Genomic DNA, 19,525 nt, shown 5'->3' with positions numbered 1-19,525 from the left:
GGCCTGGCCGGTGTTCCTGCACAGCTTGGCAGGTGTCTGATGTATGGAGTCAGTACCTTTTATATTAAAGGGCCACTCGCATTGCTTTGTGATCAATACCCTTACATCTCGTTGTGTAGTAAAGACACCACCTGGAGTCCCCTGCTCCTTCTTGTGACCCTGCGCAGTCCGCCAGGCGTCTGAAATACGAAGCCTGCACGGCTGCATCTTCTTCCTAATGTTATTAAGTTGAGACCTAGCTATTTGGCCGATGCCCGGTGGAGCTACCTGATAGCTATAGAGGAGATGGGCTATGGACTTCCCCCTCGGCCGTCACCTACCCAGCCGGACTTTGGGCAGACTCACACTCGTCTCTCTATCCTATTTCCCTTCTATCTCTTTCCCCTACCCCATCTCCCTTCTTAGCTCCTTTCTATTTCGTCTTGACACTCTTGACATTTTTTTCAGGTAAATGATGTAATTGGTAACCGATGTAATTTTGTAACTTTGTGGAACCTTATGTAAAGCGCTCTGATACCTCCGGGTCTAGCCAGCGCTATATAAAACTCAAAATAAATAAATAAATAAGGACCGTTACAGGCTTCCCACTTCCCCGTAGCCCCCCCCCCGAATTCTCTGTGGAGTTCAGTCTTCACAGTCAGTCGGTTCCCCGTTCGCCTCATGTGCGCCTCTGCTCAGTCCGCCAGGTGTTCCAAATATGTGGTCTACACCTGATAGTTTCAGGCTTCCAGACCTGAGTGGGGGCTCACAGACAGACTCAGTCTCTCAACCATTGCCCTGCGCAGGATGATGGTGTCTGCTGTAACCGGATGTAGCGATTGCGGTGCCCGGGGGTCGAGGGATGGTACTACTATCGAGATCCCGAAGATGGTATGCGTGTGGGGACGTTTGTAGAAGAGGTAGAGTGAACTACATTGACCAGCATTCCAAGGGGCAAGCAGGAAGAGCCATGAGACCTAGGGCATATTAGCCCCTCCCATCCTCACGGACGGTGCTTGTCAATTTTGATTGTAGAGAAGATCGGAGTGGCGGAAGGTGTTCCCCGCCGGATTCCAGCGAGAAGCTAGAAGATTCCTGGATTTGAGAAGCCGTGATTAACCCAGCGTTTAGAACTTACAGCGCTCTTCGGATAAGTACTCGAGAGACGAAAGCGGGCTCGCTTTCGTTTTCTGCTTTATTGTTTAAACGTCCCTAGCTAGACAGATTAGGGCAGTCTTGGGACGTATCGCTTGTTCATTTACCTCTTATTAGGGAGCGTTCTGCTTGAAGACGCGCTGCGCTAATATTCCTTGTACGTTCTTCCAGAGAGGGTTTCTGGGAGACGTAGTCTCAGAACTGTTTTGTTTTGTTTTGTTTTGTTTCAACGGACAATCCCTGCCACAAGAGACAGAGACATTATTCCATAGACGTTCCTTGTTGGTTCCCTGTACCCAACTTGTGGCTGAACTCTGAGAGCGGTTTGTGTCATTTTAACAACCGCTATTTTCCATATCCTTTTTGACTACTGCCTGCCACAGTCCTGAACTCTTGACAAGAACGAGTCATAGGCCTTGCAGGCTTGCTGTGGTGCCTTTTCTTCACTGCCTGGGTTTTGTATGATTCCGGTGAGTGAGGTGCCTACGAGTTGATTAAGATACTGTCCGAGACACATGAAGTGTAGTGTTGATTGTGTTCATTACTCTTCCCTAATCAGGTGGGTCCTCTCCTGCTGTCCTACGCATCTTGGTGACCAGACTCCCGGGGGATCCCAAAGAATCATCGCTACCCATTTATTATTTTATCCACTTCCCCTTTCCCGGCTAGGTACGTGTGCGCACAGTGTGTTTCGCTTCCACTGTGGGTTCCGTGTCTGGTGGGGGGAGGAGAGCTTAGCATCCGAAGTCGTTTCTGCCGGACACCCTGAGCTAAGGTTAGTGGCGTGTGTGAGCCTGCGCTGCTGCCAATCCATGACAGATTGACAAGCCCAAGTTGACCCACCGGCCCGAACGATGAATGTTGAGGCAGTCTTGGCCTCCCTGGTGGAAGGCATGGCCTCCTTACAACAGGAAGTAGCCACTTCCAGAGCTGAAAATCAAACCCTGTATAAAGAAGTGGGCACCTTAAGAAGGGAAGTCGCAGGACTAGTCCAGAAAGGAACAGGAGGGAGTCCTTATATTAAACCTGCTACATTACCTCCCCCTGGCGCTAAAAAACCTATGGAAGTGGAAGGGGGTGGGTTCTCTGTTCCCCCTCAAATAGCCACCTCTAGTGCCCCCTCGGCTGAAGCCGCTCATACCGTTCATGTGGTGCAGACCGTAGGCGTTCCTTTGGCTTCCCCTGAACGCTTTTACGGAGACCCCCGTAAGTTTGAAACATTCCTGAATCAATGTAGGTTACATTTTTTATGTAAGCCCGGGGTATTTCAGGACGATTCTGCAAAGACAGCTTTTATGATGTCTTATATGGGGGGTAATGCTGCTAGCTGGAACATCCCATTGCTGGAGAAGAACGACCCAGTGCTGCACGATTTTTCTGCTTTTTGTGTTGAGTTGCGCAAACTTTTTGATCGCAAATCCCATATGTTGACCCTGGATAGGGAACTACTCACCATACGTCAAGGTTCTCAGGACTTGTTGTCTTATATCACCTCATTCAACAGGTTGGTGGTAGAGACCGATTGGCCCCCTGCAAAACGCATCTCATTATTTTATCAAGGCCTTCTTGGGGAATTAAAGGACGTCCTTGCACAAGTGGTACAGTTACCCGACACCTGTGAAGAATTCATTGATTTGACAGTCCAGTTGGATCACAGGCTCCTAGAGAGAAGAGGGGATAGATCACGAGGAGACAATCGCCCTTTCTACCCTCGCTTTAGGGGTCCTATTGAAGAACGTTCCAAACCCTCCGAAGGTCCTGAACCCATGCAAATCGGTGGTATCCGTGGACCGCTGACACAGGAAGAGAAGGAGAAAAGACGGCGTTTGAAGCAATGTCTCTATTGCGGGAAAGGGGGTCACTTCATTAAGGACTGTAGAGCCCGGAATACCGTTCCAGCCAGAAACCCCGTCCCAAGGATACAAGCTCTAGTACAGTCCGATCAACCAACGGAAAACTGAAGAACCCAAACCAGGAAGAGGTCTCTGTCTTGGGTTGTTTGCCGCAAATGATCTCCCCATGTCTTGCAAACACATTGCATCCTGCAGTGGCGCATATGAACCTTCAAATCATCCTCTGGGTCACCCCTCAGAAATCATTGAATATAGATGCCTTAGTAGATTCAGGAGCCACCGGAAACTACATTGATCAGGAATTCGCCATGAAGATCGGGATTGCCTGTGAGAAAAAAGAAAAACCGGAGTTGGTGAAAGCCGTGGATGGAACTGTTTTATCGTCGGGTCCAGTGGCCTACCACACCTGTCCCATGCTGATGCAAACCGGAAACAATCATCAGGAATACATCCAGTTTGATCTCATTGATGCCCCCCAGTTTCGGCTCATCCTGGGAATGCCCTGGTTAACCCTACATGATCCAAAGGTCTGTTGGGCAGCACGCACTATCACCTTGTCATCCGAATATTGTCAGGAACATTGTACTCAGGTTTCTTCGGTTCCCTGCACTACCGAACTCTCGTCTTCTCTTTGTCTGGCGGCTGCATGTCCTCTTGAGCGATACTGTTGTGCCACGATTCTTCCCTTGGAGTATCAGTCGTTCTCCCCTGTGTTTGACAAACAACAGGCTACCCATTTGCCGCCACACAGGGTATACGACTGCAGAATCGACCTCATACCAGGAGCAGATATTCCATGTAGTAGGGTCTATGCCATGACCGAGAAGGAGACTGAATATCTGAAGACATACATTGAAGAGAATTTAGCATCGGGATTCATCAGGCACTCATCATCTCCTGCCTCATCCCCTATGTTTTTTATTCCCAAGAAGGATTGCGCAGAATTAAGGCCCTGTATAGACTACCGAGCCATTAACCGTGTGACCATCAAAAACCGGTACCCTCTCCCCTTGATACCAGTGCTCATGGACCAACTCAAAGGAGCCAGATACTTCACCAAACTCGATCTGCGTGGAGCCTATCATCTGGTGGGTGTCAAAAAAGGGGATGAGTGGAAGACAGCGTTTCGAACGAAGCTGGGCCTTTTTGAATATAGGGTAATGCCCTTTGGGCTGTGCAATGCCCCCGCCGCATTTCAGTTTTTCATGGACGAGGTTCTGCGGGGTTGTCTGGAAACCTATTGCATAGTCTACATCGATGACATCCTGGTGTATTCCTCCACTCTTTCAGAACATGTCATGCATGTGAAGTCTGTGCTAGACCGATTACAACATAACTCTCTATACGCCAAGTTGGAGAAATGCTTGTTCCACGTCCAGGAAGTGTCCTTCCTTGGGTACATCATCAACGAGAAGGGCTTTCAAATGGACTCGAATAAAGTAGAGGCGATACTCAATTGGACTACACCCAAAACCGTGAAAGCTGTACAAAGCTTTCTCGGTTTCGCAAACTACTATCGTAGGTTCATCAAGGACTTCTCCAAGATCATACATCCGATTTCTTGTTTGTTAAGAAAAAATATGCCTTTTGTGTGGAGTAAAGATGCGGATGCGTCTTTTCAATACCTGAAGAAGCAGTTTACTCAAGCTCCTATTCTTCGTCACCCTGACTCGCAACTACCGTTTATACTGGAGACCGACGCATCTCAATATGCTGTGGGTGGAGTGCTTTCCCAAAGACACCCTAGTACAGGCCAAGTACACCCTGTTGCCTTCTTCTCTAAGAAGCTCACGCCCTGTGAGGTGAACTATGCCATAACAGACCAAGAACTTTTAGCTATTAAAAGGGCGTGTGAGGAATGGCGTCATTATCTACTAGGCGCAGTACATACAGTTGATATCTATACTGATCACCGGAATTTGTTATTCTTGAAGACAGCTAAGGCCCTCACTCCCAGACAGTTACGGTGGTCTCTGTTTTTCTCTGACTATGACTTCATTATCAAATACAAACCCGGACCCCAAAATGGGAAGGCAGATGCTCTGTCACGTTTGGAGGATGGAGAACAGAGAAAGACCGAAGACATAGAAACACCTTTGATCCTTCAGGAAACAACTGCAAGCGTGGGATCTGTCGCTCTCCTGTCGTCAAACAACTTTCTTGAGGACGTGAAAATAGCCCTTGCAGATATGAACGTACTTGAATGGATACAAGAGGATCCGGAGCATCGCACGGAAAAGGATGATCTCGCCTACCAGGATACTGCGCTGTTTATCCCCACCGATGCCCTAAGACAACGAGTATTGGCTTGGTCTCATGATTCGGTTCTGGGGGGACACATGGGAATGTACAAAACCATTGCTATTGTGGAACGTTCCTTCTGGTGGCCCCAGCTAAGAGAGGAAGTCCGGTCTTATGTGAGGAATTGTGCCATCTGTACGCAAGGGAAAGCTGTGCATGCTCGACCGGTGGGACTGCTGAGACCCTTGCCCATACCTCCCCAACCTTGGCACACTCTCTCCATGGATTTTATCGTTGAGATGCCCCCTTGTAATGGAATGACAGTGATATTAGTTGTCGTCGATCACTTGACAAAGATGGGCCATTTCATACCTCTGGAGGATGTCCCCACGTCTGCGGAATTAGCAAAAGTGTTTCTTCAACATATAGTCAGGGCCCACGGTCTTCCTTGTGTATTGATCACCGACAGGGGTTCTCAGTTCACTTCTCGATTCTGGAAAGCGTTATGTACCACCTTGAACATTGATGCCCGTCTATCCTCCAGCTACCACCCTCAGACGGATGGAAAGACGGAGCGCCTGAACCAGACCCTGGAGCAATATCTTCGTTGTTTCTCGCTGAGGAATGATATGGACTGGACTGTGTTACTTTGGATGGCCGAATTCGCATACAACAATGCCGTGCACTCAACACTGGGTTGTTCGCCTTTTTTTTGCCTCCATGGGTACCATCCAAACATCCTTCCCTTTGAGTGGCCTGTCCATTCCCCTGTTCCTAGCATCCACGAACACCACGCCCATCTCAGAGCGGTGTTATTGGACGCACGAAACAGCCTGGCCGATGCCCAGTCCGCGCAGAAACGCTTCGCTGACAGGAAAAGGAAGGTCGAACCGACATATGGGGTAGGAGACAAGGTGTGGCTCTCCACCAAGAATCTCCACATTAAAGGGAATACCAAATTGACACCCAAATACGTGGGCCCCTACAGTATAGTTGAAGTGATCAACCCTGTTGCTGTGAAACTCCTGCTCCCGGTGGGTTGGAAGATACATCCTGTGTTCCATGTCTCCCTCCTGGTTCCTTGCCCTCCCAGTATGAGACTTCCGGTAGCTCCACTTCCTATTGATGTGGATGGTCAGGAGGAATTTGAAGTGCAGTCCATCCTAGATTCCCGTATGGTGAGGGGCAGAATCCAGTACTTGGTGGAGTGGAAGGGTTATGGCCCGGAAGATCGATCCTGGGAACCCCTGGGGAATCTGCACTGTCCGGAGCTTGTTGACCGGTTCCATGCCCTGCATCCGGGCAAGCCAGGTCGACCGCCGAGTCGGCAGTCCTCGAGAGGGGGTTCTGTAGCGATTGCGGTGCCCGGGGGTCGAGGGATGGTACTACTATCGAGATCCCGAAGATGGTATGCGTGTGGGGACGTTTGTAGAAGAGGTAGAGTGAACTACATTGACCAGCATTCCAAGGGGCAAGCAGGAAGAGCCATGAGACCTAGGGCATATTAGCCCCTCCCATCCTCACAGACGGTGCTTGTCAATTTTGATTGTAGAGAAGATCGGAGTGGCGGAAGGTGTTCCCCGCCGGATTCCAGCGAGAAGCTAGAAGATTCCTGGATTTGAGAAGCCGTGATTAACCCAGCGTTTAGAACTTACAGCGCTCTTTGGATAAGTACTCGAGAGACGAAAGCGGGCTCGCTTTCGTTTTCTGCTTTATTGTTTAAACGTCCCTAGCTAGACAGATTAGGGCAGTCTTGGGACGTATCGCTTGTTCGTTTACCTCTTATTAGGGAGCGTTCTGCTTGAAGACGCGCTGCGCTAATATTCCTTGTACCTTCTCTCCAGAGAGGGTTTCTGGGAGACGTAGTCTCAGAACTGTTTTGTTTTGTTTTGTTTTGTTTCAACGGACAATCCCTGCCACAAGAGACGGAGACATTATTCCATAGACGTTCCTTGTTGGTTCCCTGTACCCAACTTGTGGCTGAACTCTGAGAGCGGTTTGTGTCATTTTAACAACCGCTATTTTCCATATCCTTTTTGACTACTGCATGCCACAGTCCTGAACTCTTGACAAGAACGAGTCATAGGCCTTGCAGGCTTGCTGTGGTGCCTTTTCTTCACTGCCTGGGTTTTGTATGATTCCGGTGAGTGAGGTGCCTACGAGTTGATTAAGATACTGTCCGAGACACATGAAGTGTAGTGTTGATTGTGTTCATTACTCTTCCCTAATCAGGTGGGTCCTCTCCTGCTGTCCTACGCATCTTGGTGACCAGACTCCCGGGGGATCCCAAAGAATCATCGCTACCCATTTATTATTTTATCCACTTCCCCTTTCCCGGCTAGGTACGTGTGCGCACAGTGTGTTTCGCTTCCACTGTGGGTTCCGTGTCTGGTGAGGGGAGGAGAGCTTAGCATCCGAAGTCGTTTCTGCCGGACACCCTGAGCTAAGGTTAGTGGCGTGTGTGAGCCTGCGCTGCTGCCAATCCATGACACCGGAGTGCAGTCTGAGGCAGAGGGACCCTCTCGATCTTATCAGGGAGCCCCTGTCCTCCACCGACCACGTGTCCTCTCCCTTGTAGTTAGCTCCACGGGGTTCAGGGCTCACAGACAGACCCCGACTATCGCACACTGTCCTGCACAGAATGGAGGTGTCTGCTGTACCCGGGGTTCCCTGTGAGGCAGAGGAACCCTCACATTACATATGACCACTCATCTCTACTGAACACCTGCCCCTCCCCCTGGGTCAGCTCCTTGTCGGTGGGGGCTCAAAGATCGGCTCTGCTTTCACGTGCATGGCGGGCTGCAGTGTCTGCTGTACCCAGTGTGCACCCTGAGGCCGCGGGGACCGGCCCCTCCCTTGGCCACGTGCCCTCTCCCCGTTAACGTAAGCTCCATGGGGCTCGAGGCTCAGAGACAGACACTTGCTCCCTCGTGCTGCAGGCATAGGCTGCAGGTGTGTGGTCAGGCATCCCTGGATTTCTGAGACACCCGACAGTCACTAGCCCCATTACGACCTTCAGTGTGTCTCAGCTTCTCCCTATCAGGGGCATATGCTCGCCGTATTGTGCAGTAAGTGTGCGTACACATGAGTACTGTATTACTGTATACAACGTGCGTGCGAGCATTTACTGCACGACACAACATACACGCCCAAGATCACACTCTTGGAGGATGCGCTGTGTACACACACAGCGCACATGATATCACTCCCACTCTACACATACGCACACATATAAGTGCATACAAAGACACAGACAACACATGTTACAATACACACACATACAAGCGCAATGCACGTGCACACATGTACACACGCACAAATAGTGCACCCTTGCACATAAGCTTGCAAGTCCTCTATTTCTCACACGCGCCCATGCACATCCGCTCTTACAGAAACACACACCCCTCCATTACGCACAGCCCCACCACACACACACAGACACACTCACCACAAGTTCAGTGGGTCTCCGATAATAATCCATAAAAAATGGTGGTTTCGAGTCGAGCGACATTACATTTAAAAACAAACGTGTTTCAGCATTTATTGTGTTTGTGTGTATCCTTACAGTCGCACTATAAAGGCATTTTTGGTGTGTATGGGAGATATATCACAGGCACCGTCACAGTTCATGCACGAACAGACGAGAACGGACCCAAATTGCAGTGCAGATTTTAGTTTATTTTCTTACCCAAACCACTGCCATGACGCGTTTCAGCCTACCACGAGGCCTTGATCACATGAACGCGCTGAAAAAGTGCAACAATATTTAAAGTGACAATGCTCAGTAATTGCCTAACTTCACGTGCAACGTGATAAGACATAAAAAAGTTAATACAACTGAATTGGACGAGTTGAGAAGCAATAATGAAAAGCCTAAGCAGGGTTCCTATTACAATTAGAATCAGGGACTGTGCAACTTAGGCAATCTCTAGCTTAAAATAAATAGATAAAACTCAATAAATACTAATGTAAAATAGGTTTAAAATTAATCAGCAATAAGAGTATAAAACTGTAATAAAAAGTAATTTACATTCTCCTAAAACAGTTTCAACAATTTGCAAGACTAATGTTAGATAAACACAATAAACATCATAAATCCAGATGCAATATATATATATTATTCACTGAAAAAAACATAGGTTGCAGGCACGTTATAGTTGGAAATTAGCATTTAAAAAACCTTAGAAATTCACTGAAAAAAACATCGTTTTCAGTGACATATGGTTAGTTGGACATTTCACTCCTACAAAACCATAGAAATTCCAGCGTTATAGTTAGTGCAGCTAACTATAACTCGCGCCCCTGCAATGCCTACTGATGACGTCGCATATTACATCATTCACGACAGTCAGTGGCATCACTGATGACATCGCAAATGACATCACTGATGACATAACTGACGACCTCATCCACGTGAAAATCTGATGCACCTCCTCCCACCCTAATATAACCTTTGATGCATCCACTCTAAAATACAGACTACCATTTTCGGAAAAATAGACACATCAATACCAGTTACTAAATTGGCACTGACTGATTCCTAGGTCTACACACACATCCACTCATTCACCTATACAGTCACTCATACATGCAGTCACCGATCAATACAACACTATCATATGCACTCATACACCTATACAGACACTCACACACTGCCACATATCCAGAGTTACTCACACACCTAGTCAATCATGCAAAGAATCATTCATACTTCCATTTACTCACCTATACAGTTATATAGAAATCACCTTGCTTATTCATACAAATACTAACACATAATTACTCTCTTATAGAATCACTGATACAAATACACACTTATCCATGCAGCCACTCTCACAATTACTGACTCTCACATAGTTATTTACATATACCATCACTTACATATACTGCCTTTTACATATGTAGTTACTTGCACATGTACCACTGAGACATCCATTCACTCACCAACACACCCATACACACTCACCCACCCATACAGCTGTTTCTACATAAACTCTTGAACCCATACCCAGTGCATCAATCACTCACACATCTATGCACAGTCACACACCTCCCACCCACTCAGACAGCCACACAAATAATCAGGCAAGCACTCAATAACCCATATAGACACTCATGCAGCTACTCACCAACCCATGCAGCAGCTTACACAACAACCCACGCAGCAGCTTACACAACAACCCACGCAGCAGCTTACACAACAACCCATGCAGCAGCTTACACGACAGTCTGATACTGACATTCACATAGTTTAGTCACTAACCCATGCATTCAGTAAGATTCATTTAATCACTCACTTATGCAGTCAGTCAGGCACCTGTTAAATCCTCTATCCAGACACTCATACACCCACTCATTCTTCAATACACCTTGATATAGATATATATATATATATATATATATATCACACACACGATCACCTTCATACCAGGAAATCCAGGAACACAGCGGGGTACAGATGGGAAGCCTTTAATCACCAAAAACATCCAGCATGATGCATTTCGGCCATTACGCCTTCTTCGGATGCTGCAAAGTTTCCAGCGGTCTCCTCCTCCATCCTATGTAATTGCCATGGCACTCCCATCGGTAGGAGCTCATCCTATCCTGCCGCCTGGGAGTATTGTAGCGTTGTGAACAGCTACAGCTCCCAAAATACACTGTGAACAGTCCGTTTGGCAGCTGGATATAGAACTTGTCACGATATATATATATATATATATATATATATATATATATATATATATATATATACGTTATATTTAGTTAGACATTTCACTCCTACAAAACCATAGAATTTCCGGCGTTCTAGTTAGTTCAGCTAACTATAACTCGCGCCCCGCAATGCACTGCTGATGACATCACATATTACATCATTCATGACCTGGTCAGTGATATCACTGATGACATCTCAAATGACATCACGAATGACATCATCCAGTGACTGTGTTTCTATAAAGTTTAAAAATGTTATATATATAACATTTTTAAACTTTATAGAAACAGTCACTGGATGATGTCATCCGTGATGTCATTTGAGATGTCATCCGTGATGTCACTGACCATGTCATGAATGATGTAATATGTGATGTCATCAGCAGTGCATTGCGGGGGTGCGAGTTATAGTTAGCTGAACTAACTATAACGCCAGAATTTCTATGGTTTTGTAGGAGTGAAATGTCTAACTAAATATAACGTCCCTGAAACCTATGGTTTTTTGTGTGAATATATATATATATATATATATCAACTAGCAGCCCGTCCCGACGTTGTCCGGTTATGAATTGCTGCCTGCCAGTAGTATATTGTTTTGTAGGATTTCGTTTTGATAGCATTTCTTATCTGTGACAGGCCTGTGAAACGCTCCGATTCACAGTGTACTGTTGATGCACTTAAGAGTGCGCGTTCAGTAGTGTGTGAACTCGAGTTTCCCTCCTTTATTTTTCCTTGCAATATTATATAACGCGCACTCGACAACATGGCATGAGCACAATTTACATTACAGAAGAACACATTCATTTGTGGTAGGCATGGGGAGACAAAGCGATTTGCCTGGAATCACAGCATGTTGAGCTGATGCCGAGATTCGAACATAGCTCCCCAGCTCTAAAGTTCGCAATTCTAGAACTTGTGGCGGGAGGTGTGTCTAAAAGTGTATGTCGGTGCTGGCCATCAATGAGACCTGTGCATTTTTCAAATGGGTGGTGAAAAAATATGAGTGTGTTGCTGGAGATGTGGGCCGCCGTGCCACCAAAGTACTTACCGGGGTAGGGTGAACACCCATTATTCCGCAACTTTCTTTCCGCATACCATCACTCCGCATACTTTCATTACGAAAGTACCATGACTCCGCAATGCTATTATAACGCATGGCATTACATTTTATATGCTTTTACCACGCATACATTTACAACGAAATTAGTTGAAAATGCATGAATGGTAAAAGCATGTTTTTTTTTTAATGTTTGGTAAGGTAAGTATGGGTATAGGGGTATATGTTTTGGGGTACTGAGGTATATGTTTTGGGGTGTTTGGGTATTTTAAGGGTTCAGATATAGTTTTGGGTTATGGGGTACAGGGGTAGTTTTAGGTTTTAGGGAAAGGTATGGGTTTGGGTTACAGGGGTATTTTTAGGGTTCAAGCTCGTATGGGTTTTGGGGTATAGGGTTATTTTTAGGGTTCAGGGGTAGGTTTTAGTTTTGGGGTACAGGGGTATTTTAAGGGTTCAGGGCTAGGTTTGGGTTTTGGGGTACAGGGGTATTTTAGGGTTCAGGGGTAGGTTTGGGTTTTGGGGTACAGGGTTATTTTTAGGGCTCAGGTCTAGGTTTGGGTTTTGGGGTACAGGGGTATTTTAAGGGCTCAGGGCTAGGTTTGGGTTTTGGGGTACAGGGGTATTTTGGGGTTCAGGGGTAGGTTTGGGTTTGGGGTACAGGGGTATTTTGGGGTTCAGGGGGTAGGTTTGGGTTTTGGGGTACAGGGGTATTTTAGGGTTCAGGGCTAGGTTTGGGGGTACAGGGGTATTTTTAGGGTTCAGGGCTAGGTTTGGGCTTTTGGGGTAAAGGGGTATTTTAGGGTTCAGGGCTAGGTTTGGGTTTTGGGGTACAGGGTTATTTTTAGGGTTCAAGGCTAGGTTTGGGTTTTGGGGTACAGGGGTATTTTGGGGTTCAGGGGGTAGGTTTGGGTTTTGGGGTACAGGGGTATTTTAGGGTTCAGGGCTAGGTTTGGGGGTACAGGGGTATTTTTAGGGTTCAGGGCTAGGTTTGGGCTTTTGGGGTAAAGGGGTATTTTAGGGTTCAGGGCTAGGTTTGGGTTTTGGGGTACAGGGTTATTTTTAGGGTTCAAGGCTAGGTTTGGGTTTTGGGGTACAGGGGTATTTTTAGGGTTCAGGGGGTAGGTTTGGGTTTTGGGGTACAGAGGTATTAAGGGTTCAGGGCTAGGTTTGTGTTTTGGGGTACAGGGGTATTTTGGGGTTCAGGGGTATGTTTGGGTTTTGGGGTACAGTGGTATTTTTAGGGTTCAGGGCTAGGTTTGGGTTTTGGGCTACAGGGGTATTTTTAGGGTTCAGGCGTAGGTTTGGGTTTTGAGGTACAGGGGCATTTATAGGGTTCAGGGCTAGGTTTGGGTTTAGGGGTATTTTTACGGTTTAGGGATAGGTTTGGGTTTTGGGGTACAGGGTATATTTATAGGGTTAAGATGGGTTAGTGTTTAAGTGTGTTGGGGTATTTTAAGGAGTAAGGGTGGGTTATGATTATGGGGTGCAGGGGTATTTAAAGGGAGGAGGGTGGGATTAGCACAAGATATGAGACATGGCATAAAGGGCGGAACGTACCACACGCCCCCAGCGTTTGTCACGCCCCCAGCACACGCCCACAAGGGACTACTTTGCTGGCACGGTTCTTTTACCTTTTAAATGTATATGGTGGGCGTCTGAATAGCCTATGTCCTTCTGCTGCAACTGCCCTTTCCAACTCCGTATTGGGTGTTGTGATTGGGGCTGTGGTTCCTGAGATTACCCGCCTCAAAGGTTTGGGCTCTCTCTTTATTATATTAGTATGGATATGGATGTAGCTCCTCCTCGATTCTCTAGGTGTCTCGAGCCACGGCCTCGCAAGCCAGCAAACAAGGGAGACGGACCACAAACGAATCAGCATAGATTGTTTATTCACAGAGGTCAGCTACGCGTTTCAGGCAAGTTTTGCCCTTGATCACGCTATATAATGTGTGTGTATATATATATATATATATCTATATCTATATCTATATCTATACTCTATACTACTATTATAAAGAGAGAACAGAAACCTTTTGGCTAGATAAACTCGGGAACCACAGCGCCAATCCACAAACCCAATACATTGTTGGAATCCTCAGGGTGTGTAGATGGACATAGGCGATATAAAATAAAAAGAAAATGTAAACTAAAAAATTTAAATTTAAAAACAAAGTAGTCCCCTAAAACTAGCGCCGGCCGCGACGTAGTGCTGACCGCGACCTAGACGTGCGTGATGACGACAGTCGGGGAGGAGCGATGACAAGCGAGAGGAGTGGCGGTGAAGTCCGGAGCGGGCGGCTCAGGTAAGGCAAAGGCGAGGCGGGAGGCAAGCGGGAGGTGCGAGGCGGGCGGGAGGCGGTCTGGGCAATGTCTGGTCGGGCGGGGGCCCGAGCGAGCGTGCACAGAAGCATAAAATGCTGCCCACAGCCCCCTTCTGCCCCGGGCAACGCCGGGGCGGGCTGCTAGTGTGTGTGTATATATATATATATATATATATATACTAGCAGCCCGTCCCGACGTTGTCCGGTTATGAATTGCTGCCTGCCAGTAGTATATTGTTTTGTAGGATTTCGTTTTGATAGCATTTCTTATCTGTGACAGGCCTGTGAAACGCTCCGATTCACAGTGTACTGTTGATGCACTTAAGAGTGCGCGTTCAGTAGTGTGTGAACTCTAGTTTCCCTCCTTTATTTTTCCTTGCAATATTATATAACGCGCACTCGACAACATGGCATGAGCACAATTTACATTACAGAAGAACACATTCATTTGTGGTAGGCATGGGGAGACAAAGCGATTTGCCTGGAATCACAGGATGTTGAGCTGATGCCGAGATTCGAACATAGCTCCCCAGCTCTAAAGTTCGCAATTCTAGAACTTGTGGCGGGAGGTGTGTCTAAAAGTGTATGTCGGTGCTGGCCATCAATGAGACCTGTGCATTTTTCAAATGGGTGGTGAAAAAATATGAGTGTGTTGCTGGAGATGTGGGCCGCCGTGCCACCAAAGTACTTACCGGGGTAGGGTGAACACCCATTATTCCGCAACTTTCTTTCCGCATACCATCACTCCGCATACTTTCATTACGAAAGTACCATGACTCCGCAATGCTATTATAACGCATGGCATTACATTTTATATGCTTTTACCACGCATACATTTACAACGAAATTCGTTGAAAATGCATGAATGGTAAAAGCATGTTTTTTTTTTAATGTTTGGTAAGGTAAGTATGGGTATAGGGGTATATGTTTTGGGGTACTGAGGTATATGTTTTGGGGTGTTTGGGTATTTTAAGGGTTCAGATATAGTTTTGGGTTATGGGGTACAGGGGTAGTTTTAGGTTTTAGGGATAGGTATGGGTTTGGGTTACAGGGGTATTTTTAGGGTTCAAGCTCGTATGGGTTTTGGGGTATAGGGTTATTTTTAGGGTTCAGGGGTAGGTTTTAGTTTTGGGGTACAGGGGTATTTTAAGGGTTCAGGGCTAAGTTTGGGTTTTGGGGTACAGGGGTATTTTAGGGTTCAGGGGTAGGTTTGGGTTTTGGGGTACAGGGTTATTTTTAGGGCTCAGGTCTAGGTTTGGGTTTTGGGGTACAGGGGTATTTTAAGGGCTCAGGGCTAGGTTTGGGTTTTGGGGTACAGGGGTATTTTGGGGTTCAGGGGTAGGTTTGGGTTTTGGGGTACAGGGGTATTTTGGGGTTCAGGGGGTAGGTTTGGGTTTTGGGGTACAGGGGTATTTTAGGGTTCAGGGCTAGGTTTGGGGGTACAGGGGTATTTTTAGGGTTCAGGGCTAGGTTTGGGCTTTTGGGGTAAAGGGGTATTTTAGGGTTCAGGGCTAGGTTTGGGTTTTGGGGTACAGGGTTATTTTTAGGGTTCAAGGCTAGGTTTGGGTTTTGGGGTACAGGGGTATTTTTAGGGTTCAGGGGGTAGGTTTGGGTTTTGGGGTACAGAGGTATTAAGGGGTCAGGGCTAGTTTTGGGGTACAGGGGTATTTTGGGGTTCAGGGGTATGTTTGGGTTTTGGGGTACAGTGGTATTTTTAGGGTTCAGGGCTAGGTTTGGGTTTTGGGCTACAGGGGTATTTTTAGGGTTCAGGCGTAGGTTTGGGTTTTGAGGTACAGGGGCATTTATAGGGTTCAGGGCTAGGTTTGGGGTTTAGGGGTATTTTTACGGTTTAGGGATAGGTTTGGGTTTTGGGGTACAGGGTATATTTATAGGGTTAAGATGGGTTAGTGTTTAAGTGTGTTGGGGTATTTTAAGGAGTAAGGGTGGGTTATGATTATAGGGTGCAGGGGTATTTAAAGGGAGGAGGGTGGGATTAGCACAAGATATGAGACATGGCATAAAGGGCGGAACGTACCACACGCCCCCAGCGTTTGTCACGCCCCCAGCACAAGCCCACAAGGGACTACTTTGCTGGCACGGTTCTTTTACCTTTTAAATGTATATGGTGGGCGTCTGAATAGCCTATATCCTTCTGCTGCAACTGCCATTTCCAACTCCGTATTGGGTGTTGTGATTGGGGCTGTGGTTCCTGAGATTACCCGCCTCAAAGGTTTGGGCTCTCTCTTTATTATATTAGTATGGATATATATGTATATATATATATATATATATATATATGTATATGTGTATATATATATATATATGTGTGTATATAAATATTCCACAAGATTCCCGGTCTCCCAAGAAAAACGGGCCACACTCCTCAAAGATTTGTATCAAGTTTGTTGTTTATTTATCCAAATCTTCTTGCTTAAGCATCATTTATCCAGGCTAAAATAGACGAAAGAAAACTCCTACGCCTTTCGGTATTGCAAATGCTCTCTTACATTGGACCGTTACTCCTGATATACATATCTGGTACCAGTTTTATGTCCTTGCTCAATAGAATACGAGCTCATAGTCTATACCATTTATGTATATGAGGGGGTTTTGTTGTTGTGTTCTTTCCATTTCCAGGATGTTTTGTTCTTTTTATAATTGAATCCTGAACCATCATTTCAAATGCTTCCCAAAATCAAATAGATCTTTGAAACTGTATCACAAACTTATCAGAAATGTTATAGTATAGTACCAGCACTGCATATCCCATTTCTACTGTTTGTATGGTCCTGTTATACTTTTGACGTCTTTTCTGTTTCTTTGCCATTCATGATGCTACTCTTCTGTGACTTTCCAATTCATGTTCTCTTGCTCATCTTTGATATTCTCCTTTCTTACTCTCATGCTCCACACCATTTCAATAGTTCCTCCTCCCATCTGTCATTTTGTATTTACCCTTTGTATCTATGGTTTATTCTCTGTTATGTTTGTACTCAATTTGCCGAAATCACTGACTGCCTTTTTCGGTTCACTCCTAGCTTTCACTCCCCTGCTCGTTGCCTCTATTCACTAAATCGTTTACTTCTGTAGGTGAGGAAGGAAACAAGCGTGACCGGTCGAGCAGTGTGAAGCGGACACAAGCCATTAGACGTCGCCACAATGCAGGGAGCAATCCCACGCCACCATCTTCAATCATGGGGTCACCTCCCAGGTAAGTTGCCATAACTCTGTGTGGTCCGTTTGTGTCCATTACAGAAGGGCCAGGGTGAGCGCATTTCTGACAACCTACTTCTGCTCTGTTGCACCTCCTGCAAGTTCCTAAACCTCAAAATGTCTCTGGTTCTAAATCTTGAAACTAACCTACTGCATTGTCTTTCTTGTTCAATTTCAATCTTGAGATGGAAGCTTGCTCTTCTAGACTGCAGCATATCGTTCTGTGACACAGTGCCTTTTTAATCTGGTCTCTCGGAAGAAGAATATTCCCGTACTCTTGTGCCCTTTCCACTCGTCATCAGTTTACCAAATTTAGGCTGCGTTGGATGTCAGTAGGGGTGTCAGGATACCAAGAAAATGCGCCGCCACAAAGATCATTGAAATGTTTCTAAATGTAACTGTTTAGAAAACCTCTAAAATATTTTTAATGAAATCAACATGAATGGCACAGTAATTCTAGACAAATGATAGGATATTCATATCAAAAGATGTACAAAGCATGCTTTTGCAAAATGAGTAGAAAAAAAGCTGAGTTTGATGTCCAGTAAATTTCAGCCCATCACCTTGAGAGAGATTAGAGACACTGCAGAGAACCTGCTGCATTTTGTACCCTTTTTCATGTCATACCGTTATTCAAATATGATCTGCTATCCTGTACTTAGCTTCGCAGGCATTTGCCCCCTCACAGTTTTCTTGTTGCTCGCATCCATAGCCAACATTCGGTCAGTTGTATTGATTAACCCAGCTTTTTGCAGCTGCCCGCTTATTTTAAATCTACATGACTGAAGGGCCTATGGATGAAAGAGAAGTCTTCTTTGAATATTCTTCAATTGGCAGCTCCAGTGCAATGGCTGCCCTCTTTTGAGAAGCATGGTTTGTCATTTATACACAACACAGTTGATAATAGTGGGATGAATGAATTGAACCTTAATTTGAGAAGGACATAGATAACTAGAACAATAGATGAAGACATGGAGAGATAAACAGGATTCCACTGCCTCGTCTTCTCCAAAGTTCTCTACCCATTTGTCATTCTTGAGCTGTTGTTCCTTCTGTTTTTCCATTGCAATGATTTTGCATGCTGCTGAACCAACACACCTTAGCCCGCCCTGTTGATGTAATGAACCTTGGCCCTCATGCAAGATCTCCTTTTCCTGCTGGGGTTGGTGGTGGGGTTTGCCCCTCCAATTGCCTTATCTGTGTCTTGGCTATATTGATAAAGGATCTTTCTCTTTACTCAGCCTTCAGGACATTCAGCGTGGCCGAGCTGCCTCCCAATCCCGTGCACTGACATTGCCCTCAGCTCTACAGTTTGCTAGCTCCCTGCTTCTGCCACGTGGCCCCATCCACGAAGCATCCAACTTTGAGGACACCACAGAAGGTGCAGTGCACTATTTTGTGGATGAGAGCGGTGAGTTGGTTGGTGGAAAAGCATGTCCCCCCCCTCCCCCCCCCCCCCCCCCCCCACCCCACCTGATATTCAGTCCACTTTTGAAAGACCATATGGTTCTCCTTGAAGCACATATTTTGTCTCTTCTCCTGCTGATATTGCATTTCTCTGCTCACATTGCGGTATTTGTTCCCCTCAGGCGTCCGGCGCTCATACACCTTTGGAGTGGCAGGCGGGGGCTACGAGAACCCCATGGCACAGCAGGCCAATATGGATCACGCCAATAACAGTGCATGGTATGTTTGTGAGTTGTTTGATTCTCTTGGAAGTCATTCCAGACACAGTTGCCATTAACTGGTGAGATTCAGTCTCAGTAACTCCATTAGCCCCCTCGCAGACCTTGAAATTACATCTTTAAATCTCTTATATTTGGCAGGTACAATTCTGCCTCTTGTAGGAACCCCTCAGTCCCTTAAAATCCCATGGGCATTTTGCACAATACGGAGCAGTAAACTGTTATATTTGAAAGTCTGCACTAGTGCTGTGTGCCTCCTATCCATGTTGGAGTGATGGAAACGCTATGGTGACAGTGCACAGGTGCTGC

General features: G+C 46.3%; 1 protein-coding gene across 3 annotated transcripts in view; it reads left to right on the top strand.

Moving 5' to 3' along the window:
• PCNX3 (pecanex 3) overlaps positions 1-19,525 on the top strand; it is an 873,417-nt gene that overhangs the window by 292,924 nt on the left and 560,968 nt on the right. For 2 of the 3 annotated variants that reach the window (XM_086938333.1, XM_086938332.1), the window contains exons 7-9: positions 17,409-17,529; positions 18,773-18,942; positions 19,121-19,217. In XM_086938333.1, the coding sequence (XP_086794459.1) occupies positions 17,409-17,529; positions 18,773-18,942; positions 19,121-19,217 (388 nt within the window). The remainder of the gene's footprint in view (positions 1-17,408; positions 17,530-18,772; positions 18,943-19,120; positions 19,218-19,525) is intronic. The other variant, XM_086938334.1, reaches the window with a different exon arrangement.

The sequence above is a fragment of the Lissotriton vulgaris genome, chromosome 9 (assembly GCF_964263255.1).
Source record: "Lissotriton vulgaris chromosome 9, aLisVul1.2, whole genome shotgun sequence".
NCBI lineage: Eukaryota > Metazoa > Chordata > Amphibia > Caudata > Salamandridae > Lissotriton > Lissotriton vulgaris.
Note: the sequence above shows the minus strand (reverse complement) of the source record. Positions and strands in the feature narration are given on the sequence as shown.